A 24,737-nucleotide genomic window follows, 5' to 3' on the forward strand; every position below is an offset into this window, starting at 1 on the left:
ATTTCCAAACACAAGAAGTTGTATTTGATTTTTTTATTGAAAGTGTTCAAGATGTGAATGAATAGGGAAAGAAGTATTATATTAAGCAACATTGCACTGATGAGGAAGTTGAGAACTTGTTTGATTCAATCAACCTCATGGATGTGTTGGACAATTGAAGGGTTGCAAGAGAAAGAGATACATCTAGAGCTAATGGCGTACCACCCGTCAACCCGAGGAAGTTGTGGCTTTATTCATAACAATCGACACAACGGATGCGTCTTCATATTTTTTCGATGATGTGAAGATGGGTATTCGAGACCATTCATGGCACAAGTGTGATATCCCATCTCAAATGAATTAAAAAAATATTTTTTAAATGAGTTTATAATGAGATATAATAGACTCATTTAGCAAAGCGGGTTAACTATTTTCATAGAACGGGTATGATTATGACATAGTTGTTATATGAGCTCATTGTACAGTCGCACTTACGCGAGCCTGGGCTTGTGGTGTGAAAGAATGGTATCAAAGACATGCACTGTTGGGATAAATACGAATCAACCAAACAATTTTTAACATGGAAACCTATCTGGTGTCGGTGTGAGGAGCAAAAACCATGAGACCGGATTTAACCAAAATAATATCCACTGTAATGAATAACAAGATTACGACCGGTTCACAAACAAAATAAACCAATATACAATCACTCTCAAGATATCATAATTGAGATAACAAGAGAACTAGAAAGATCTCGTCCAAATGTCTATTGTCTGTAACCTAGTCACGTCGATATAGAGATCCAAATCCAATTGTTAGAATCATAATTTCGGATTTTGACAAATAAAGCTTTTGAAGATTGCATAACCGATCGGTTCAACTGAATTAATTCGAATTGAAACTACTCAAACTGAAGTTCCATGAACTGATAATTAACGAGTTAAATAATCGGAGGCAATCCAACTGATCGAAGATAACTGAATAAAGATAACTGAACCATCAGTTGGAACTGATCGGTCATACAGTCAGTTCAACTGATCGGATATATAGTCAACTGACAATCAGTTTGACACGTCATCAGTTAAAGCGTAGCTACCAACCGACAAATCGTATGCATCAGACTACAACTATCAGAAGGAGCGCCGCTTAGCAGAATGCCACATTGTACTATTGTCAGAAGAATGTTGACATATTCAGAAATGACAAATCAACAGATAAGTATTAATTAATGCATTCAATGTTACCGTTGGAAGTAAAGCCTATAAATAGCCAAGGAGTTCAGCTAAGGCAAGAAATTTTCGCACAATTACTCTGAGTGATATTTGAATTCAAGCAAATAAGTTCAGTTACGATATTCATACAGAAAAGCTCGCACTTAACAAAGATATTTGATAGCTTTCAGGCTATCATTTGAGCTAAAACACTAGCACATTACATTATTGTATTTGATCTTCTAAGATCAATTGTGTTAAGAAAAGAAAATCAGTTGCATACTGATAAATTGTAAAGAGAACTAAGAATTTCAGTTTGGCTGCGTCTAAGTCCAAAGTGAAGTGGGTTATTTCAGTTTTTGTAATTAATCAAAGTCTTTTAGAGGAAAACATATCCTTGTGATAGAAGGGGTGACGCAGGAGCATTTGAAACCTCCGAACATCCATAAAATCTTTGTGTTCTTTGTTTCAGTTATTCGTTAAGTATTCAATCTATCAGTTAGTTTATTTCCACATTTATATTAGTTAACTGACTGATATCGACAGCAAGATCATTGGAACAAACTGATTCACCATTATCCAAAAAGAGTCAAAAATCTTAAAGTGTTTATTCAACATCTTTCTAAACACTTTGACCCTTCAAACCGATCCTAACACTAATATACACTGTTCAAAATGTATCATACATCTTGAATATGTTATTCAAATTTTGGCCTAATTCAACTGTTATATATCCACAAACTGAAATTTGGCAAGCAAACTGCACAATCACTATGCAATAAAATAATAGTTTTATGTTCATCCAGAAATTGATTCAAACAACCTCAAAACCCCATATTCACAGTTAACAATTTGCTTTACTTTTTATCTACATGATGTTCAAATTTCATCTTGATCCGACTGTTCAAAATTTTGCAAACTCTTATGCAAGTTATTGATCTGTAAGACTCTAAAAAATCTGAAAATTCTTTCACCCTTTCTTTCCTTTGTGTATTATTTATGTGGCTTGTTATGTGACAAAATAGGAGAACAACAGACAATAAATGTTGTATTGGGCAAATTATTACGTTTGTGAGATCCACCTCTTGAACTCACGGGCCAAAGTGTTAACATAACTGAATCCATTCTTGAACCCTGTTGGAAACAACTATAGATTCCTGTGACATGTGTATCGAGGGATCAGACCTTGACGAGTATCACGTTCTTAAGAAGGGTGATTGTGATATCCGATTCAAAATGAATGCTTAAATGAGTTTATAACTAAAGACAATGGACTTATATGAAAACTTAAGTTAATAATATTCGTAATGCAAGGAAGATTACAGAATAGTTGCTATAAGTGTTCATTGTACAGTAACGTATGTGCGGGCTTGAATCCGAAGTGTAGTTTTTAAATTGTCGTAGTCCATGAACCTTCGAAATCTTGGTCGAGCTTCTCTATTATTTAAAATATTTGAATTTTTATGTAAATGTTAACTTCTAATTATAATATTTGATAAAACAAAAAATACTTGATTCTACGTCATAGATCATCTAAAACACTTTTTTACTGCACACAACAATTTATATTATGATACGACAACACTTTGTTGACTTAATTACTAGAAGTTAAAATTTCTTCTCTAAAAATATATATATGTAATTTTAAATTTGTATTCGTTTGAAACAAACTAATATGCATACTTATAATTCCAAATTATCAAAATATTTTCATAATTTTTATAATTTTTTAAAAAAACCTGAATTACTTAGACATACAATTACACACTTATTGTCTAGTAGGTCCATATTCTCACGCATCGTTTCTCTGTGAGATGAGTCAACTCTGCATATATTTATAATAATAAGTAATATTTTTAACATAAAAAATAATAATTTTTTATAAGTAATCTAAATAAAAAATATATCTCATAAAATTAACTCGTGAGATTATCTCATAAAATTTTTTTATGCTAATTGTCCAACTACGACATGTCAAATGCATGTTAGATGCATATGAATTTTTTTTATGTGAAGCATCATTATTCCACATTGGACGTGTTTTTTTTTCATGTGTCCTTTTATTAAATGCTATTTAATTACACGTTTGACCATCTTTTATTTCATTTTTGTAGTTACTAATGTTTTATTTTAAAAAAATATACTTCGCTTTCTATTTTTTTCCCAACTTTTATTACATTGTAATAAATACTATTTCTCTTTCTTTAAAAAAATAAATATAATTCTCATTTGTAATTTAAAGCATATCATTCAAGAATCATTTTCAAGATTTTGTTCCTCTAATTCTTTCATCTTAAATAGGAAAATCTAGCTATAAAAATAGACTGTTGAGTTGGCAAAGACTCGAACTTTATGTAATTAAGAAGCATTATTTTTCATAAATACCTTTTAGCTATTTTTATACAGATATTTTTGTAATTATGAGCTATTACTACTATATTGAGATCATGTTAGAGTTTATGGCGGGTGAATAAACTCCTTTTAAAACTTTTAAAAACTTTGAGCTGCCCTTAACAATTTTAGACCGTTAAAAAATTATTGACCTGGACCACTAAAAATTGAATAAGTGCGGAAATGGTCCAATTCCACCGGTGATAAATACTTATACGTTATCACTTCTTTTTCTTAGGAAAGATTTCACTAAAAGATTTTGATTGATATAAATCCTTATAACAACTCACTTCAACTGAGATTTATCACTGACTAAGTTGAAACTCTTAGTATACACTTCAATAAATTCTGGATGTTTAAGAACCCTCGATTCACCAGAAAACACAATACAACCTGTAGGACCGAGCGCTTGCCGTTTTACCAAAAGCTATAGCTTGTGGTAATGGTGCAACTCAAATCTTTTAAACCGCACAGCAGCTCAAGCACCACGGTTCGATCGCTCTACCAAGCAGAGACAATTATTGCACCCAACAATCTCCCTCCCAATAATTGCACTTCCTTGCAATCAATGGGAATCGAACCCGTGACCTTGGCTCTGATACCAATTGTAGGACCGAGCGCTTGCCGTTTTACCAAAAGCTATAGCTTGTGGTAATGGTGCAACTCAAATCTTTTAAACCGCACAGCAGCTCAAGCACCACGGTTCGATCGCTCTACCAAGCAGAGACAATTATTTCACCCAACACAACCTAACGATCAGCTTGAACGACTTGAGTTTGTTGAGGTAGCACAAAATGATCTTTGAAGATCCGATATAATCTGATAGGCGTATGCTTAAGTTGAGCAGCTTGAAATATGAAACGTGTGCTCGAAAATCTTTGTAGATTGAAAATGTCTGCATGCTTTAATCGTTTGATATTGTTGTCGTTTTTATCTTTTTTGCACTTTGAAATTTGCAAATTTATAGTTGAAAAGCTCTAACAGTCGGAATTGCTTTTCAACTATCATATGTAATACTATCCGACAAAATTTACAAGTCGCTTTCAGTCACTGAACGTACCAATAAATTCTAATTTAATATTTATTTTGCTTTTACGATTTTAAGCTCCAAGATTTTTGAAAAAACGATTGACCATAGACAAAATAGACTATTTTTGTCATTCAGAAGTTGATAGGATATTGTGTAATCATTTTAAATATGCTAGTTGTTGAATTGATTGACTTACAATAATCTTTTTGAATTTCTCACATATAATCGGTTACAATCTGGTTGGAGTTTAACTATTTCAAAACATGTTCTACATTTAAGTCTTGATCCAATCAGATTAATGAATTATCTCTTGCAGCTAAAGTTGAGATAATATGTGGCTTGAACTCTTGAAGTTCTGTCTGAACTTCTTGACTTGATCTAGTGGTCTGAAAAACTAAAGTTAAAATAGATAAGCGGTTGTATCATGAAACAACTTTATGCAGTTATTTGTCAATCAATAAAACTTAGGGTAATAGAAATATTCTAACAATTTATCTCCTTTTAGTATGACTAAACCAAGCTGCAAAACTAATTACAATTGTTAAAAAAATAGTTAAGTAGCATAGAGTTTTGAAAAACAGTTGTATTTCATTGAGTTGATGAAATATCAATGATATAGGTGCATAAAATAAGATCTTATTACACCTATAAAAGAATGAAAAAAATCATATCTTTTAAAACATGAACTTGAACCGTCGACACCTCTTTTATTTCTTGTTTCCTCATCAAACCTACGCCGATCCTCAGCATTTTTTGTTTATGCTCTTCTCTTCTGCTCTTCCAATCTCTTTATAAGTCAAAAGCTGAATCGGAGCAGCAGAAGCTGATAAATCACGATGAAGTTGTTGGTAATGCACTGAATGAAGAACAAATTCCAGATTGCTAACAACCTTGTCTGTCAAGCATATCTTTCTCTCACGAGCTTGGAATTGAGTGATTCTTGATTCCTAGAAAGCTAAGAGAAAGAACTACAATTCTCATGTTTATTACTTTGCCCAAATATTGAAGAATCAAGAGCTATGATAATAAAAAAAATTCAATAGCTTGTCATGTACTAGCTTGGCAAAATATTACGTAGAACAGCTCATATCAAACCAACAACTCAAACTCATAAAAGACCATGTCAGATCATCAGATCAGCACAATTTGATCAGCTCGATCTGATAACAGCTCAGTTTCAGAGAATGGTCAGAAATGTGAATTTGACCGTAGCAATGTCAAAATCCGTACAAAAATTTCCAAATAGTCATCTTTTTATATATCTAACATGCATATCACTATTGGAGCCATATATACAATATATTGTTGTTAAACTGATAACCGCTATTGGGAAAGAATTGATCAATTCAATTGAATTGGAATGTTCTGTACATGGATTTATAATACGAGAAAAGGAAACGTGTTCACAAAGAGCTAAAGACGTAAAACCAAAATAGCGATTCACCAATTTGGGCTGGATCCTAACTTTAGTATATGGTCAGTGGTACAGCCCATATACTAACACCCCCCTTCAAGCTTGGAATAAGTTGTAGACACCAAGCTTGGATAAGAGAAAATGATGTTGATCGGCACTCAAGCCTTTGGTGAAGATATCCGCGAGTTGCCGCGAAGAAGCTACATATGCCGTTTGAAAGCACCCAGCTTTGATCTTGTCGCGGACGAGGTGACAATCGATCTCAATATGTTTGGTGCGTTCATGGAACATTGGATTAGCGGCAATGTGCATAGCAACATTGTTATCACAGTATAATATAGTAGGACCAGAGAACTGCACAGCCCATATCAGTGAGCAAGCCTTGTATCCAAATGATCTCACATGCGGTAGTGGCCATGGCTCTATATTCCGCCTCAGCCGAGTATCTGGAAACGACACTTTGCTTCTTTGTACGCCATGACACCAGGGAATCACCCATTTTAATGCAAAAACCAGTAAATGATCGACGAGACATGGGACAAGAAGCCCAATCCGAGTCACAATAGGCAGACAAGTGTAATGAACTGTTAGCAGAAAAAAGAATGCCCATACCAGGAGAGCCTTTGAGATACTTGACAACCCGGATAGCAGCGTCCATATGAGAACGTTTGGGGGAATGCATAAATTGGCTCAATCGTTGAACAGCATAGCAGATGTCGGGCCTGGTAATGGTTAGATAAATCAGTCTCCCAATTAAGCGCTTATAGGCGTCGGGATCAGCGAGAATGCCATTCGAGGCAGGGAGTGATGGAGAAGTGAACAAAAGATCAAACTCATGAGAAGTGAGTTTCGGATGTTGTTCAGCAAGGGTATCAAATGGTTTAGCTCCCAGAATTCGAGCTGCAGCAATGAGATCCAAGGCATACTTACGCTGATTCAAAAAAATCCCAGCGGTTGAGCGTGCTATTTCAATGCCCAGGAAATATTTCAATGGTCCAAGGTCCCGAAGCTCAAGTTTAGAATGTAAAAATTTCTTCAAAGCAGTAATGGCGTCTGTGCTACTACCAGTAATGACGATATCATCGACATAGACCACTAAAAGAGTGGTAACATGATCGTCGTGATGGATGAACAAGGAGTGATCATGGTGCGACTGTGTGAAACCAGCTTCAATCATGACAGCAGCAAATTTTTGGTTCCATTGGCTGGAGGCCTGTTTCAACCCATAGAGTGACTTGCGAAGGCGGCAAACCCGATTCTTCCCTTGAACATGATAGCCAAGAGGAAGGTGCATAAAAATCTCGTCATCCAAATCGCCTTGAAGAAAAGCATTGGCAACATCCATTTGAAACAAATTCCAACCACAGACAGCGGCTGTACTCAACAAACAACGGATGGTGGTGATCTTAGCTGTAGGAGAGAATGTGTCATGGAAGTCAACTTCGGCTTGTTGTGTATAGCCCTTTGCAACAAGACGTGCTTTAAATTTGTCAACTTTCCCATTAGGTAAGAATTTCAACTTATACACCCAACGACACCCGATAGGCTTGGCATAAGGAGGTAAATCAACTACATCCCATGTATGATTAGAGTCAAGAGCTGTGAGTTCTAAATCCATTGCATGCTTCCATCTAGGATCTGAGATTGCCTCGTGGTAAGAACGTGGCTCGGTGGTAGAAGAAATTTCTGTGAGAAAACTTTGATAGGATGGGGAAAATTGAGAGTAACTGATATGGTTGGAAATGGGGTATGTACAGGAAGTGGTGTGGACTTGAGACAAAGAGGGACAAGAAAAATCCTTTGTCCAAGTCGGGGGCTTAGTAAACCGAGATGATCTCCGCAAGGAAGGAGGAGATGTATCAGCTGGGGTGGTAATATCAGACAAGTTGAGGTCTTCCAGTGGAGGATAATCAGTAATCGGGCTGGACTCAGGGAAAATAGACCTGGGCTGAAAGTTTGTGGCAAATGGAAAACAAGATTCATGAAACACAACATCTCCGGAAACAAAAAATCTTTTGGTGTCAAGGTCCATAACCTTATAACCCTTTTGAAGGACAGAATATCCTAAGAATATACAAGCCTTAGCTCGAGGTGAGAATTTGTGATTGACATGTAGAGACGTCGCATAACATAGGCAACCAAACACTCTTAAAAAATCATAAGAATGGGGCTTGCCAAAAATGACTTCAAAAGGAGTTTTATTGGTAATAAGTGGGCTGGGAGTGCGGTTTATAAGGTACACCGCGGTGAGAACACAATCTCCCCAAAAACGAAGAGGAATGGATGATTGGAAAAATAAAGCTCGAGCTAAGTCAAGTATATGGCGGTGTTTTCTTTCAACTACCCCATTTTGTTGAGGAGTATATGGACATGAGCTTTGGTGCACAATCCCAAGTGACATAAACAATAAACTACATTCATGCTTAAAGAAATCAGAAGCATTATCCATCCTAATTGTTTTGATTTTGGACGAAAATTGGGTGGTAACCATAGCAACAAACTGGCTTAAGAGCCGAAGAATGTCCATCTTAGACTGCATAAGATAAATCCATGTCCCTCGAGAAAAATCATCCACAATTATGAGGAAATACTTTTCTCCATTATAGGTTGGGGTTCTAAAAGGGCCCCAAATGTCCATATGGACTAATTCGAACAAACCAAACGACTTAGACAAACTTGCTTTAGGAAAACTCAACCGTGTTTGTTTCGACTTAGGACAAATCCCACAGTGAGACAAATGTAATTGCTTTGACAGAAAAGGTAACAAATGCATTCTAGATAAAGACATATGTCCTAGTCTTTGATGCCACAAGTCACTACTCACAGAAGTACAAGAAATGAAAGTGTTACACTGTGGTGTATTATGGTGGATGGAGGAAGGCTGGGACAATGCTGTAGACAAGTAATAAAGTCCATGGCGCTCTTTACCAGTCCAAATTATCCTCCCACTTGTGCGGTCCTGAAATGTGCAACAATTGGGATGAAATGTAACACAACAATTATAGGATTTAGTGAACTTGAAAACGGAGAGGAGGTTGTATCGAAAGTTAGGAACAAATAGCACATCGTGAACAAGAATGTTTTCTGAAATGGCCACAGATCCTTTATCACTAACGAGGAGTTGATCACCATTTGGCAACCTCACGGAACTAGGGGAAGCACACAAAGACGTAGCACCATGTAAGAGGGAATAATTACCAGTCATATGCTCGTTAGCCCCTGTATCGATGATCCAATCTGCTTGAGTTTCTTTGACATGCCCAGCCATGTTAGCAACATTGGTGCTCGATGATGGAGGATTATTGACAACATTAGTGTTTGAAGAATGCAAGGTAGTACTTCCTAGCAACTTTAGTATTTCAGCATATTGAGCTGGTGTAAAACTAGATGTAGCCCCTGCAGTGGCTTGTGGTGGTGATTCATTATCATTTCCAGTCACATTGTGAGCCATAACACCAAGTTTGGGCCTGTCAAAATCTCAATTAGGATGCCTAAAATTTTCTTTCCCTTGCTGTGGTTTATATAATCTGTGTCTTGGCGGATATCCTACCAATTTGAAGCAGTGGGCTTTAACATGACCATTCAACCCACAGTGGTCACACGTCAGCACATCTCTCCTTCGCTCATCACCCCGTCCCTGTCTTGAGTAGAAAATTGCAGCAGGGTGCTCAACTGAAGATAGCAAGCGATGAGATTCTTCTTCAGATAGCAAGGAAAAGGCCTGACCAACTGTTGGCAGAGGCACCATCATCAAAATTTGACTTCGAACATGCATATAACTATCATTAAGCCCCATCAAAAATTGCAATAAACGTTGCTGCTGATCATGCTCAACGTACTTTCGTGCCGCAGCACATTCACATGATGGTAGAGTCACCAAAGAACTATACTCATCCCACAGCTGTTTCAATTTACAAAAATACACCGAAATTGTGTTATTGCCTTGAGTCAATCTTCCAAGCTCTCGGTGAAGAGAAAAGATCATGGAGCCATTAATTTTATCGAATTGATCTTTTAAATCTGACCAAACCGTAGAAGCATCGCTGGAATACACAATTCCTCCAAATATATCTTTTGAAACCGAATTCATGATCCATGATAATACCAATGCATTACATCTTTCCCACTGATGTAATGTAACATGCCCTGTAGCTGGACATTTACACGTACCATCAACAAGTGCTATTTTATTTTTGGCTCGGAGTGCTATCAGCATAGCGCGGCTCCATACGCCATAATTTCTACCCCTGTTAACTGCTAAATAACAATAGTCATACCTGGAGCATCCGACGGGTGCAAGAACAATGGATCATTGAAATTCGTGTTGTTTGCCATAAACACAGCTGCTCGGAGTAAAGAAAATCACTCGAATTTACAAGGAGAAGAAGAAATACTCATCGACTTCAATCGATAGATCACAAATTCAGTTGTGAGCTTGAGCTGGGGACAGGGAATCAATGGTGAAGATCACGATCAGGAATCCCGTATTGGCTCTGATACCATGTTAAACTGATAACCGCTATTGGGAAAGAATTGATCAATTCAATTGAATTGGAATGTTCTGTACATGGATTTATAATACGAGAAAAGGAAACGTGTTCACAAAGAGCTAAAGACGTAAAACCAAAATAGCGATTCACCAATTTGGGCTGGATCCTAACTTTAGTATATGAGCCGTGGTACAGCCCATATACTAACAATTGTAGATTAAATACAATCTTTGGAAGGGGATTCAAAGCATGAACGGCCTACATGAAGACATTAGCTAGAATGATAGCAAACCCAAATGTGAGGATACATTTGATATATACATACACTGTAAAATTCCCCACACACAATAACTCACACATATACATGAGAATTGAAAACTTCAAAGTTTAGATGAGCAGGTCTTCGCACAAATACAATAAATATTATGTTTGTAGTCTTGTCATAAGAGATATTAAATATTATACGAATTGTGAGGTTGCTACCTAAAATCGAATGTGCTAGGAGTTTTAATGAGGCAATATATAAGTACTAAGTTGAATTGAGTTTGTACAAATGAGTTGTATAAATCAAAATCTTCTAGTAGAATATTTCTGAACCAACCGATGGTCGATTATCAATAGTGGTATTTGAGTATGAGTTGAAACTCATGTTAGATCAGCCTACGACCCATAGTCGTTACATAGCAAACACAATATTCTGACTTAAGAGAAAATTAGTAACATTCCACTTCACGAGATACACAATTCATGCGTCCATGTTATCTCATGCCATAAAATTTATAGATATGCTAAAATTATAGAATTAAATTTTAACAAGACTAACAATTTCTACCCCCTCTCAGCCCCATCTTTTATTGGATAACTTCTAGTGATAGTATGAAATATAATTTTTTTCTATTATTTTAGCTATCTATCTTTATTGGGTAAATTGCTCATAAATCCCCAAACCCAAACTCAACTTTATCCAAACTCCCAACACCTCAAAACCTTTCTTTTAACTCCCTAATACCTTAAAATGGACAAAAATACCCTTATTCCTATTTTAATTTCAATTGATCCTCACGCTTTCAAAATGGTATAAGAGCCTTATGTGGATTTATTTAAACACAAATTTTATTTTTACTAAGTAACTAATTGTTTGAGAAGGAGAATTTTGAAAAAATTATGAATCCGAACTACGGTTCGAGAAAAATAATTCACAAAGAATATTCCAATATTTTGGAATATAAACAAGAGAATCTAACTATGGTTAGATATCAGAAACAGCAAGGGAAGCTACTGCACTCTCAGGTAAACTTATGATTCAAACAAATAAGTTTTTGGAGATAGTTCCAGATTCCTCTAAGCTCTCTTCAGATCTTAGAGAAATTCAGAAGACAGTACAAAATTATGGCAATATGATATATTTTGTACCACAACGAGTTGAGAAAATCCTTGAAACCCAGGAAGAAATTCTTGGAATATTAAAAGATACTCAAAAAAGAATTCAGAAACTGGAACAACAACCCAGTTCCAGTAAACGAACTTCAGGAGGTTGGTTACCACCATCCTTTGGTACTGAACCTTTGTTACACCAACAAGGGAATGCCAGAGTGGTGTCAAAACCTTTGACTGAAGAAGAAAAGATGATCAATCTAATCAAGTCTGTCTCAGAAAAGAAATTGATCTGATGACAACTTTAGAAAGGATTGGTTTAGAGGATCTACAAGAGCTTGCGGAATCTTTCGCAAATCTCAAAGTTGTAGATCTAAAGATGAATACAGCAGGGAGTGAAGTACCTGCTATAACCTGGTCATCTACTCAGGAACCACCAAGGGAAAGTGCGGGATCTCATAATGTTAACATGAGAGAATCCCAATCAGATTTCCATACTGGTGGAGGATCACACCCAGCGGGTACAAGGACAAGGAGAAGTCAAATTCCCTTGCATCAAACACCCTACGGGAAGACTGTTTTAGATCCTATACATCCTTATGGGGTTATGCTTAACCTTGATGTATTAGATTTCAAAAACAGAGAAGATCTCATAGATGATTGGACATCTGCTATGAGAATCGCAGCAGGAACACTTGATCTCAATAAAGAAGGATTCATTAAACTTTTAGAAATGAGTCTAATGGGATCAGTGAAAATTGCTTGGGACATGACTTCATCAGAAATGAAAGAGTCAGTCCTGGCCGGAGAATCTCTGAGCGAGATAGCCGGAAAAATGGCTACCCTATTTAAAGCACAATTTATAGGGGTAGACTATTTTAACAGTCAAGATACAGAGAAGAGGAAGAAATATACTCAGGCTCTGTATAGTCTTGAATTACATGATATATGTTTGATGGATGAAAATATTATGTTATTCACTAAATATAGATGGAATTCAGGAGTCGAAGAAGATATAGCTATGCAGCTTTTCTTCGCAAAAATGCCAAGCCCTTGGAGAGAGATGCTCATAAGGGAATACGTACCTGATAATCCAGATACGCTGGCAAGAAGAGCCTCTTTCCTCAAAGGAAAGTTGGCAGAATGGTGCCATATGGCAGCATTACAAAAGAATTATAAACCCTTAAGGGGTATCAACAAAAGAACTCCTTTGTGTTGTAAGGAAAATGATCTTCCAACAATTATTGGAAGTAAACCACAGAAGCATAAGAGGAAAAGTTTCAGGACTCATCCTTATGCCCGAAATAGGAGAAGTTCTTGGAAACCAAGAACTGTATGGTCTAAACAGAAAGCCAGATCTTATAAATCTGGACAAAGAAGCGGACCATCGAGAAGTAGGATATCATCCCAAGCATCGAGTACATCTCGAAGCACAGGAAGAACACCTACTAAGAAAACTTTCAGAAGAGCTCATACTCGGGCTAATGAAAGTTTCAAGGACTGTAATTGCTGGACATGTGGAGCAAGAGGTCATATTTCGACCAACTGTCCAGAAAATGAAAAAAGAGGTATTAAACGCTTTGATCCTACTCCGGATATTGAAGAAGCAGTTTATTATCAAGATCTTATTCAAGTATACCGATTTGAGGACATCGCCTCAGATGAAAGTATATATGAAGAAGAAGAAGTCTTAAGTCAGGAAGAATCTGATGGAACAGAATCGGAATCTGACTGAAGACGAGGTGTTTCGACACGAAACTCATGAAGATCTGTCTGGATTTTTCAGCCAGACAACAATATCTCATAACATGGTTCAAAGAATCATGAGAGAAAATCCGAGTCTACAGAGATATCAAGGTTTCTCTGCAGGACAGATAGAAAAATTCTTAGGAAGTCTTGGCCTAAGAAACAGAAAGCATCATCTAATTTATAAAGTTTCTAGAAGGGAAATGTCAATCCCGATGGAACTTACAGGAAATAGAATGGAGATGCAGTTAATTCCTTCCGAAGAAATTAAGGAAGAATTACAAAAACTAAAGATAGAAGTAGCAAGGACTATGTCTTGGATTCATATTGGAGCAATCCAAATTATGATAAAAGCTACTTTTAAAGAAGGAATAGATTCACTTATTGATATTGCTATATGCGATAAAAGAATGGGGAATCTTCAAGATTCACTACTGGGAACAATCTTAGGAAATCTCTGTGCGGGAAAGATTGTAGGAGTGATCTATCCAAGGATAGCCTACAACCTGGCAGATCGAGATTTCAGCCGAGCCTTGACATTGCATCAAAACTTCAAGGAAAAAAGGCTGATGAAAGAAGGTAATAGGCCATATTCTATTACCTATCAAATTTCATATGCTCTGTCTAATACACATCATTCTGAACTGTTTATTAGAAATGAGTTTATTGAAATCCCTGAAATATTCGAAAAAGTTGCTCAGGCAGTTTATCCAGAACGAGTAGAGTTTCCTTTGATACAGGAAACAGATATCCAAATACAAGATAAACCGATTCTACAAAGGAATCAAAGTCTTAAATTGGAATCAAGAAGACTATCTTTTCAAGGAGATAGAATTACGAGTTACAGATGGGGAAAAACGCCTGTCATAGAAACCCAACAGGAGCCAAAAAGTTTTTCTACAATGGGAAAACTTAGAAACCCAGAAGGTTGGAAGGAAGTAGAAATAGTATTTTATATTACAAAACAAAGGAATCAATTTCCTTGTAATTCAATATACTATTTGGAACAACCGATGATAGGAACTTACCAAGGACTGATTAATATCGGAGAATTGGAAGTTCACATTCAAGGAATTCCAGGGAAAGAATCAGATCGAATGATTCTTGGATTAGAGTTTCTCGAGGAACACAAACCTTGGAAACGTCTAGAGTATGGAATGAGTTTATGGCAAATGATAAGATGTGGAAAATCCAATGACCACAAGCTCATTCTCTATATACATTCCAGTAGGAATGTTGTATGAACAATATAAGACAGAATACTTTGCTGCATATATTGATTCAGGTGCTGGAATATGTACAGCAAAACGAGGATTTTTTCCAAATAATTTGGAAGAAGAACTACCAAAGATTGCTGGAAGAGATTTTTCCAGACGAATCTTAATCTTATGTAAAGGGATTAAGATGACTGAAATTATGATTGGCGATGCTGGACAAACACCTTGGTACAAGGTAAAGACACCACCAATTTATTTTCATGATACAGGAGCTGACATATTATTAGGAAATAATTTCCTATAGATGTTCAAATCCTATACTCAAGAAAATGAAACTAGAATATTAGTGTTAACAACACCATGTGATCACAAAATCATAGTCCAGAGACTAAGAGAAGCATTTTATAGAAAATTGCCGATCTAGTTTCGCAGCAAGCATGGTGATTCAGGAAAACTTCTGAACCCAAAAATGAAGGATTCAAGACGGTTTGGAGAAACAATGATCCAGTTGAGAGCTGATAAAGAACTCCAACCAGAAGATATAGAATGCCTTAATATAACTCTACAAACAAATGAAGTAGAGTTTGAAGCTAAGGTATCATTGGAAGATGTCAAGAAAAGGATCAGAGAAAATTATAATGAGGATCCCTTGGCATGGTGGGACAAAAATCAACTCAAAGCTTGTCTTAAGATTAAGGAAGGCAAAGAGTATGAATTTGTCCGTTGTAAGCCTATTCCAATGAATATTATTGATCAAAGGGATATGCAGATTATACTCAAGGAACATTTAGACCTTGGTTTAATCAAAGCAGGTATGTCACCATATAGCAGTCCAGGTTTCCTGGTAAGAAATCATGGTGAGATAAAACGAGGAAAACCCAGACTTGTTATTAATTATCAAGGAATTAATAAAATTCTGGAATTTGATGGGTATTTTATACCAAGTAGAGAACACTTGATTAGTTGTATACGCAACGCCAAGATATTCTCTAAATTCGATTGTAAGTCTGGATTTTATCAGATTCGGATGGAGGAAGGAAGCAAGAAATTTACAGCTTTCTCCACACCTCAAGAACATTATATTTGGGAAGTGTTACCAATGGGATTGGCTAATTCACCCCAGATATTTCAAAGGAAAATGGATAATCTTTTTAAGGATTATTTTAAATTTATGTTTGTTTATATTGATGATGTTTTAATAGCATCTAAAGATATGAATGAACATGTTAAGCATTTAGAGATTTTCTCTAAGATTTGCAAGAAAGAAGGACTGGTTTTATCTGAAAAGAAAGCAGTCATCGCTACAAGAAAGATTGAATTCCTCGGAATTGAAATCGATGAGTCAGGAATAATTCTGCAAGACCACATAGTTGAAAAGGTGCAGAATTTTCCAGAAAGTCTCAAAGACAAGAAACAACTTCAAAACTTTTTAGGAGTTGTTAATTTTGCTGGGATGTTTATAAAAAACCTAGCAAAACACAGGAAGGTGTTCAGTCCATTATTGAAAAAAGATGCAAGATTTATATGGAAAAAAGAACACACAGAAGGACTTATCCATTTAAAGGAGATTTGTAAAAATCTTCCAAAAATGACGATTCCTCAAGACGAAGATGATCTGGTATTATATACCGATGCCAGTGATCAGTGGTGGGCAGCAGTTCTTACTAAGCTTACCCCAGATGGAGAACAACCATGCAGATATTGTAGTGGGTTATTCTCGGATGCAAAAGCCATTAGATGGCATATCAATGAAAAGGAATTTTATGCAGTAAAAAGAGCTTTTGAAAAATGGCCATTATTTTTACTTGCAAAGAAATTTACTTTGAAAGTTGATAATACACAGGTAAAAGCTTTCTTAAGGAATAGAATTGAATCTAAACCAGAGAAGGCTAGATTATTAAGATGGCAAGCATTATGTTAGAATTATATTTTTGATATTGTGATAATAAAATCTCATGAAAATATTCTTGCAGATTTTTTAACAAGAGATGGACAGTAGTGATATCAATTCCATCATCAAGATGCAGAGGCATTTGAGGGAACACCTTGAAATGCTTCAAAACGAGTTTAACAAGCTAGTCGTAAACGCAGAAGTTGCGGGAAGACTACAACAAGCCGATAAGAGAGTTGTCTCTGATCGAATTACAGGATGTTTACAGGCATATACTTAGTTATGGTCAGTGATGCAAAGGCCTATCCTCCAAGGCATTGAGAAGCCATTGGTTTCCCAAATGGAGAGTTTTCGAGTACAGGACTCTATACCTGTAGCAGGGGATTCAAATACCCCTTGCACAAGTGTTAAGTCGGGATCATCACCAGATGAGTCGGCTGAAACAAAAATTGAGACTCCTGATCCTTATCTTGAGTCTTCAAGTCAACCCTTCACCTCGGGGATTGAAGAGGGAGAGATCAACCTTAGGCCTCGTATTGACAAAGGCAAATCTAAGGTTGGTACTAACGAAGCAATAATTTCTCCATTTCAGGTTTATCAACAGAATTGGGAGAAATTGAAAACAAGAATTGGAATCAACCCAGCTACTAATAGGGTTGATGTCTCAGGAAAATATCCAAGGGTATGGATGAAACCAAATTCATATCCAAAGGAGGTTAAAGCATGGTATGAATTCGGGGCTCTTGCCTCAGTTTATACTACATCACCCAGCTTTCCGGAAATTTCAGGATTACCAAAGTGGATCCAGGGAAGCTGTTCATGAAACTTGGGCGAATAATGATTATTTGTCCAGAGAAAATGTTTTGGAGCTATACTTTTTCAGTGCAGCACCAGAACCAGCAGGGAAAGGTTCTCACGAAGCCTTTCATTTCATCAAGTTAAGGAGGCCGGATACAAATATCCAAAAATTTATCAAAGACCCTCCAACAGAAGAAACACCCCTGGTTGCTTCAATTTCTGAAGATGATATGTCTACCAGAAGAGCTTGAGGTCTATGGGTCTGTCTCACTGAGATGGACAAAGTCAAGTTTCCGTTCAAATTTTATAATCATTCAGTGAACGGATCATTCATGTTAAACACCATGACAGGAAAAACCACAAGTTTTGCAGAAGATTTATTCGAGAAAAAGAGAAATCTTTTGTGGAATAGCAAGCTGCCGGCCAGTAAAGAAACTCGCCGAAAATTCTGTAACATGGCACATATAGGAAGATGGTCAGAAAACATCTGCCTTGAATGCCAAAACCAGAAGGAACCTGAATTCGGTAAAGGATTCAAACCGAGATCTGATCGGAAACACTTTACCGACACAAGCACAAGTGGAGATGGACCACATTCACGTTTTCCTCGAGGAAACCGAAAGCCAAAGATTCCTCGACAAAATTGAAAGTGGACATATGACTAGTCCACTAACAAAAAGAAAACCCACCATGTAAGTGGAAAGAAAGGACCACCAATAATCGGTGGACAAGGACAACAGGACCACTAATAATAAGTGGTAAAAGACGAAAGAACATTGGATCCTTTATTTTAAAAGGGAATCCAATAAAGAAAACAAGAAAACTGGACCCAAACTTTACACTATAAATAAGAGTAAAGGAACCAGTAAACCATACCAGACTTAAACCAAAACTGGAAACAAAAGAAAATGTATTTCAACTATCTCAGAGTTTCCAGAATAAGGATTAAGGCAACGAGAAAAGAGCTGAAAATTTCCAAAGATTATTATAAACAGCTCAAAAAAGAAGGAAAGGAGATACAAGCTGATCTGATCCAAACGCATATATACGATTTATGCAGGCAGATAAAAATCCAAGAAGGGGCAGTTTCTAGATTAATAATCTAGAAAAAGACAAATCAAGAAAGGTGGAGGGACCAACCTAATGGACCACTCAACCATTACATGGTCCATGTGCAAGTTGTAAAGGTTTATGAAGATTTGAAGTCCGAAGTTTCAAATCCGAAGGAGCCTTCTATAAATAAAGAAGCAGAAGGAAGATGAAGACATCGATCAACCTCTTCGTTTTTCTTCAAAACATTTGTAATAATTCTCTTTCAAGTTTATGTGTGTAGTGAGTTCAGCTACTATCAGTAGCTAAACAAGTTTCTCCTCCTCTACAGGAGGTTACTATGTATTAATAAAATGTTTGTGTTTAAATAAAAGAAATCTTTGCTCTAGCCCCTCTCATGTATTATTTTCAAAATTTTATCTTTTATTGTACACCCTAAGGTAGAAACGAATTAGGGTTGTGCCAAGTGCTGCTGAAGGAATCTGCGTCAGTAACCATCGGTTGCAATCGTGTGGTTGGACTGTGAGGAGCAGTTCGTAAAATACGGTGGATATAACCCGGTGGTACTCCGGTCAAAGAGGTAAAAGATTTAGTTTATTTTCGGAAGCATGATGGGCCATTATTTACAAAAGAAAAATCAATTATTTAAAATAAAGATATAAGGGTAAATTTGGAAATTTTAAAAAAATGGGGAGTTGAAACAAAGTTTTAGTATGATAGGGAGTAAAGAGAAAGTTAAGAATGAGTATAGGGATTTTTTGACAAGTCTCCCATCTTTATTCATTAAACACATTATTTTATTCGAGAAATTTTTATATCATATTAAACATTCATGAAATAAGAGTAAAACAAAAAACTTGATTTTCTTAATATATTTTTAATCTATGTGAAAACACAAATAAACATATGAATAGATATCATGTATGATTCGACTTATATATGCAATGAATTGTAATAATTTTGACATAAAAAATATTTTTAATTTAAATTAATAATATATTATAAAATATTTTTTAAAATAAAAATAATAATTTTTACTAAAATCAACATATATTTTATTTCATAAAATGACAAAAGACAAAATGATATTTTTTAATTAAAAAAAAAGTCTTTCCCAAATAGTAGACCCACCCACCCACCTGCTTCGTTCTCAAAACATCAAATTCTACACGTGACATATAACCTCGTACAACAGTCTTTAATCCTTTTTGAACACGTGTTTTTAAAGTAATCCCCTTCCCCTTCCATAGCCAGAATTTTGATGATTAAAACCCTTTAGCCATCTCCATAGAATTAATAGTCCACAAATTTTCGATCTTTTTTCCTTGTTTTTTCTCCATGCACAAGAGGAAAAGATGAAGATTCCTGGTGAAAACCTTCCCATTTTCGTTCTTCTTCTGCTTTCTTGCATGATATCAGGCAAAACCCAGCAAAAATCCGCCGATCACGATGCTGTTTCGCGCTTCGAACACGCGCAGGCGAGCCCCAAAAACCCCACTCTAAGTTGCAAGAATCTGTCAGCTTCTCCGGGGAAGGAGAAGGAATCCTTGTCCCCGGATGTTGATCGCACGGATTGCAGCGTTTGGAGCAGGGCTTGTTCGGAAGAGATCCTGGGAATCGCGAAGAAACAGGGAAACGTGAAATGGATAAAGTCGATCCGGCGGAGGATCCATGAAAACCCTGAACTTGCCTACGAGGAAGTCGAGACCAGCCGGCTTATCCGCCGGGAACTCGATGAAATGGGCGTGAGTTACCAGTTTCCGGTGGCAAAGACCGGGATCAGGGCCGCTGTTGGCACCGGCGGGCCGCCTTTCGTGGCCATCAGGGCGGATATGGACGCTTTGCCCATTCAGGTTTATCCCTTTAGGTGGTATTGGTCCATCAACATAGAAATTTCACAAAAACTTGTGGATTCTCACTTTCTTTTTGCTGTCTGGTTGGCCTTTTTAATTTCGTCGTGTTTTTGTCGCATGCGGTGTATTTTTCGGTTCTTTTTGTATTGACATTGATGATATGTAGCCTCACATAAGTAGAAGACCAGAAGGGGCCCATGAAGGAATAAATGAACATTTACTTCCAGACCTTTTCTTAGTGCAGAGGAAACCGATTTGTTTCGTTGCAAAATGGTAGTTTGGATGGCTGCAAAATCAGGGGAACTCACTTTACACTAATGTGTTCTCAGGAAGAAGTTGAATGGGAGCACAGGAGTAAGAACGTAGGCAAGATGCACGCGTGCGGCCACGACGCTCATGTGGCGATGCTAATGGGCGCAGCCAAGATCTTGAAGACAAGGGAAGACCAATTGAAGGTTTGTTTTGTTTCATCTTTCCATTATGCACACAGAAACTATAGTTTTTGACAGAGCGAATTCGATATCCGATTCTCTTGTAGAAATCTTGATTTTACTTCACACCGGAAAAAAAGAATCGAGTAACAAAGATTAACCATCAAATTCTTGATCAGTTTACTCTCCACCTATCTGGACAAGACTGCTGCATTACACATTGTCCAGAAAGGAGCCAAACCACGCTCACATGATCACACCATATAATCTTGCGGAAAAAAGAATAGATTATTAGATAATGACATATAGGTGTGAATTGTTTTAGGATGCAGAAGTTCTTGAGCCGAACTCGAGTCCAAATCATTTAGTTCAATAGTTCATGAGCTATACTATTTTATGAATATAGTATATCTATATATTAAATAAATATTGACGAACTTTCGACTATTAGCAACATTTAGTTCACAAATACATTTGAATATTTCAAGACGAACTTGAAATCGAGCTAAATAAAATTTTCTTCGTATTCGGCTCGATTTTGTTCCTTTGCACCCCAGCAGAGATGCTAAGTGGTGGGGTAGAGCCGATTGCCTATAGTTTGTTTGCATAGCCGTGGTTTCATAGTCTCTACCTAAGGGATGGTAGGAACAGCAGAGAGGGTGTTGCCGAATTCTTAACTCTTGTGAAAATAATAACAGCCAACAGCTGGCAAGGACCACTTACTTCAGATGCATACCTTAACATAGGATTTACTTTTGGAGTCTCTCTCAGAATGTCATTCTAGTTTCTATTACAAGGAATTTGTTATAATAAGACACCTAATCTGCCAATGAGATGAAAGCGTATCAACGAGCCCTTTCAAAAGTTGATTTGATTGCATGCCCGATAATAGATGGAAACCGAAAACCTTTGGCTTTCTTGAAAGATTCCTTTATGAAACCTCCATCTTTGGGCATATCCACAATTTAGGTGGATGAAGGAAATTGAGACTCGAATTCATAAAGAGTTCCGAAATGAAGGAATAGAGACTTGAATTCTTGTCCAGTTGGATCGGATCCCAGTCGGGCCTATTCATGTGTACCGAGTGACTTGTCATTTATTCAAAGAAAGGACATTGCTGCATTTTTAGTGAAATGTCGATGAGAAATTAACTTTATAATGCTAATGCTTAAATGAGGCTAAAGCAATAGTGAGCAATGTAGCAGATTCAGATACCTGAAGATGTAAATTTTCTTGGTTCGTTCTTCTTATCATCACTACAAAATTGATTCAACTTGCAGGGGACTGTAGTGTTGCTGTTTCAGCCGGCAGAGGAAGCTGGGAATGGAGCAAAAAGAATGATTCAAGAGGAAGCCCTTAAAGACGTTGAGGCCATATTTGCAGCGCACGTATCACATCAGCTCCCGACCTCTGTCATCGGGTCGAGACCTGGACCTTTTCTGGCAGGTTGTGGCTTCTTCAAGGCCGTTGTTACCAGTGAAAAAGCCACTTCAGGGAGCGTCTACGACTCAGTCAACCCCGTCTTAGCTGCCTCAGCTGCAGTGATCAGCCTACAGGGCATCGTGTCCCAAGAGATGAATCCATTGGACTCACACGTAGGAACAAACTCAAGAGTTTCACTCACATTACGTCCAAATCAGCTTCCATTTTCGAGAACATCGTTTAAAATTATCTGTCCAGTAATTTTATTTCCCATCTTAGGTGGTCACTGTAACTTTCTTCAAAGGAGGCGATGATCTTGATCTGATGCCGAACCGTGTTGAATTTGGCGGCACTTTGAGGGCTTTTTCTAATATAAGCTTCAGCCAACTTCTTACAAGAATAGAAGAGGTTAGACATTTCATTACTCATTATATCTACCTCTGCTATCTTAAACTAATCCAACAGGAGCAATGAAATACCTTAAACATTTTAAACAGATTATCGTAGCTCAAGCTTTGGTTTTCAGATGCTCAGCAACGGTTGACTTCTTCAAAAACTCAAACTTGATTTACCCACCTATGGTAAACGATGGCAAAATGTACAAACACTTGAAGAAAGTTGTCCACGATCTGGTAGGACCCTCGAATTTCCAAGTCGTCGAGCAGATAATGGGGGCAGAGGACTTCTCATTTTTCTCGGAAGTGATTCCTGCAGCCTTCTTCTTCATCGGAATCAGGAATGAAACTCTAGGATCAGTACACTCTGCCCACTCGACTCATTTTTCTATAGATGAAGACGCACTTCCTATAGGTGCAGCAACTCATGCTGCTATTGCTGAGAGATATCTACACGAGCGAATAGTCTCTTCATCATGACAAAGGAAATCTGCAGAACTGTAAATGAGCGCAAGTAAATAAATCTTCCTTTTGTTGTACAAGTGTTCTATACAGAAAAATGAACATTAGTTCATCTATGTTTTACGAGAATGAATGAGACGCATTAGAGCATTTGCTGATTGTTTCTTCCTCTTCATGTGGATACATTCCATCAAAGAGAAGTCTATGGAGCAAATATGATGTTATATTTTGGGAAGGTGCAACAGTGGTCTATATTCACCTGTACCCTTGCCTTTACAGCAAAACAATCGAAATGGGACGATCAAATTGCTATTCAAAGATTTGAATGATAATATACCATTTTGAAATTGTTTTCAATACATAGAGAAGTATTAAATCCTATACATCTCATTTGAACTAACCGATTTGATGTGCAACAGTCTAAAGTCTAATGAAACTTCGATTCAAGATGAATGTATCTCCTCCTCAACATATCGGCCATATAGCAGCTTATAAAGCAAAATAAGTGAGAATGATATCTCCACCTGATCTGGGAAGATACATCAGACACCATCATCACTTTCTCCTCACCAATCATTTTAACACCACCTTAGCCATTATCATGGAGTATTCACCAGTCACCTGAAATAAAATATTTCAACTCAATCACCCAAATGTTACAAACCCGAGCGAAAATCATGATACAAGCAGTGTTTCATACATACGCACAAGATTCTAAACACCAAGCATAACAGGGAAGAAACAAAGTAGAAATTGTTGCTTGCCAAATACCACTTTTAAATTTACTTGAGACACTATCCAACTACAAGTGTGACCATAAGTACCGGATATACAGCAATGGGAAAAGACGAGTTGTCTCGTGGGAGACACGAGAGAGGGCGGCACCACCAGACTCCCAGGTGGTGCAGTTGGTTTCGGGGGGCACTGGAGACGGTTCCGGGATATTCCCCAAAACCACATCAGCAGCCTCAAACTCATCATTACCAAATCCCATCTTAATATCCCATATTTCTTTTGTCACAGGCCTTCACTGCCAGCATCATTTTGGTCGACCGAGGCCAAACACACAGGACATTCCAATGCAATGCACATACAATGGCTGGCTTCAGACCAACATAATCAAACTTGGGCTGCTCGACTAACTCCACAATTCCCCGAATCTAACATTGTCGAAACCATAACCGCAGTCCTGTAAGGATCTTAAGAGTACCAGAACGATTAATAGCTTTCTTTAAAACCAAGAAAACAAACTCGTGGGATTTAATATAAAAGGTGAATGCTTGAAGCTTGGAGGAGGAATAACTTATTAGCGATTCAAGAAAATGAAGAAACCGTAGCATTATACATGAATAGCTAAGGTAAAGATATTTATCACAAATCTAACTTTCTAAATGAGCAAATTCGGTCTCAATGATCGGAGAGATGGCAAAAAAACATAGACAGAAATGTGGGGGGAAAGAAAGATCGAATTTTTTAGACAATTAGGCCGAGCCCAAAAAATTATCCTAGAAAATCAGGAAGAACCACCATTTATATACGTGGAATTCTTACTTGAACAGCTGAAGAAATCCAGTCCCACTGCG

General features: G+C 37.0%; 2 protein-coding genes and 1 long non-coding RNA gene across 3 annotated transcripts; 1 reads left to right on the forward strand and 2 right to left on the reverse strand.

The window, feature by feature from the left end:
- Nucleotides 1-9,503: 9,503 nt before the first annotated feature.
- LOC142521286 (uncharacterized) lies at nucleotides 9,504-10,115 on the reverse strand. The gene has a single exon (XM_075624511.1). It carries the CDS (start codon nucleotides 10,113-10,115, stop codon nucleotides 9,504-9,506), a length of 612 nt encoding a protein of 203 aa, XP_075480626.1.
- A 9,683-nt stretch (nucleotides 10,116-19,798) lies between these two features.
- LOC142521021 (IAA-amino acid hydrolase ILR1-like 6) lies at nucleotides 19,799-23,315 on the forward strand. The gene is made up of 5 exons (XM_075624202.1): nucleotides 19,799-20,444; nucleotides 20,774-20,899; nucleotides 22,156-22,470; nucleotides 22,577-22,705; nucleotides 22,795-23,315. The coding sequence occupies exons 1-5, from the start codon at nucleotides 19,947-19,949 to the stop codon at nucleotides 23,170-23,172; spliced, it is 1,446 nt and encodes a 481-aa protein (XP_075480317.1). The 5' UTR covers nucleotides 19,799-19,946; the 3' UTR covers nucleotides 23,173-23,315.
- Nucleotides 23,058-24,737, reverse strand: LOC142521022 (uncharacterized). The gene is made up of 3 exons (XR_012814052.1): nucleotides 23,979-24,737; nucleotides 23,679-23,775; nucleotides 23,058-23,190 (listed from the first exon to the last, which is right to left on the reverse strand). It is a non-coding gene; the product is annotated as an uncharacterized LOC142521022 (long non-coding RNA).

The sequence above is a fragment of the Primulina tabacum genome, chromosome 12 (genome assembly GCF_025594145.1).
Source record: "Primulina tabacum isolate GXHZ01 chromosome 12, ASM2559414v2, whole genome shotgun sequence".
Taxonomy (NCBI): domain Eukaryota; kingdom Viridiplantae; phylum Streptophyta; class Magnoliopsida; order Lamiales; family Gesneriaceae; genus Primulina; species Primulina tabacum.

Excerpts from the sequence above, each read along its gene's own strand:
- LOC142521286 (XM_075624511.1), bottom strand. The coding sequence starts at position 10,115 with ATGAATTCGGTTTCAAAAGATATATTTGGAGGAATTGTGTATTCCAGC.
- LOC142521021 (XM_075624202.1), top strand. The coding sequence starts at position 19,947 with ATGAAGATTCCTGGTGAAAACCTTCCCATTTTCGTTCTTCTTCTGCTT. Across the intron at positions 20,900-22,155 it reads CAAGGGAAGACCAATTGAAG|GGGACTGTAGTGTTGCTGTT; the intron begins GTTTGTTTTGTT and ends TTCAACTTGCAG. Across the intron at positions 22,706-22,794 it reads TTCTTACAAGAATAGAAGAG|ATTATCGTAGCTCAAGCTTT; the intron begins GTTAGACATTTC and ends CATTTTAAACAG.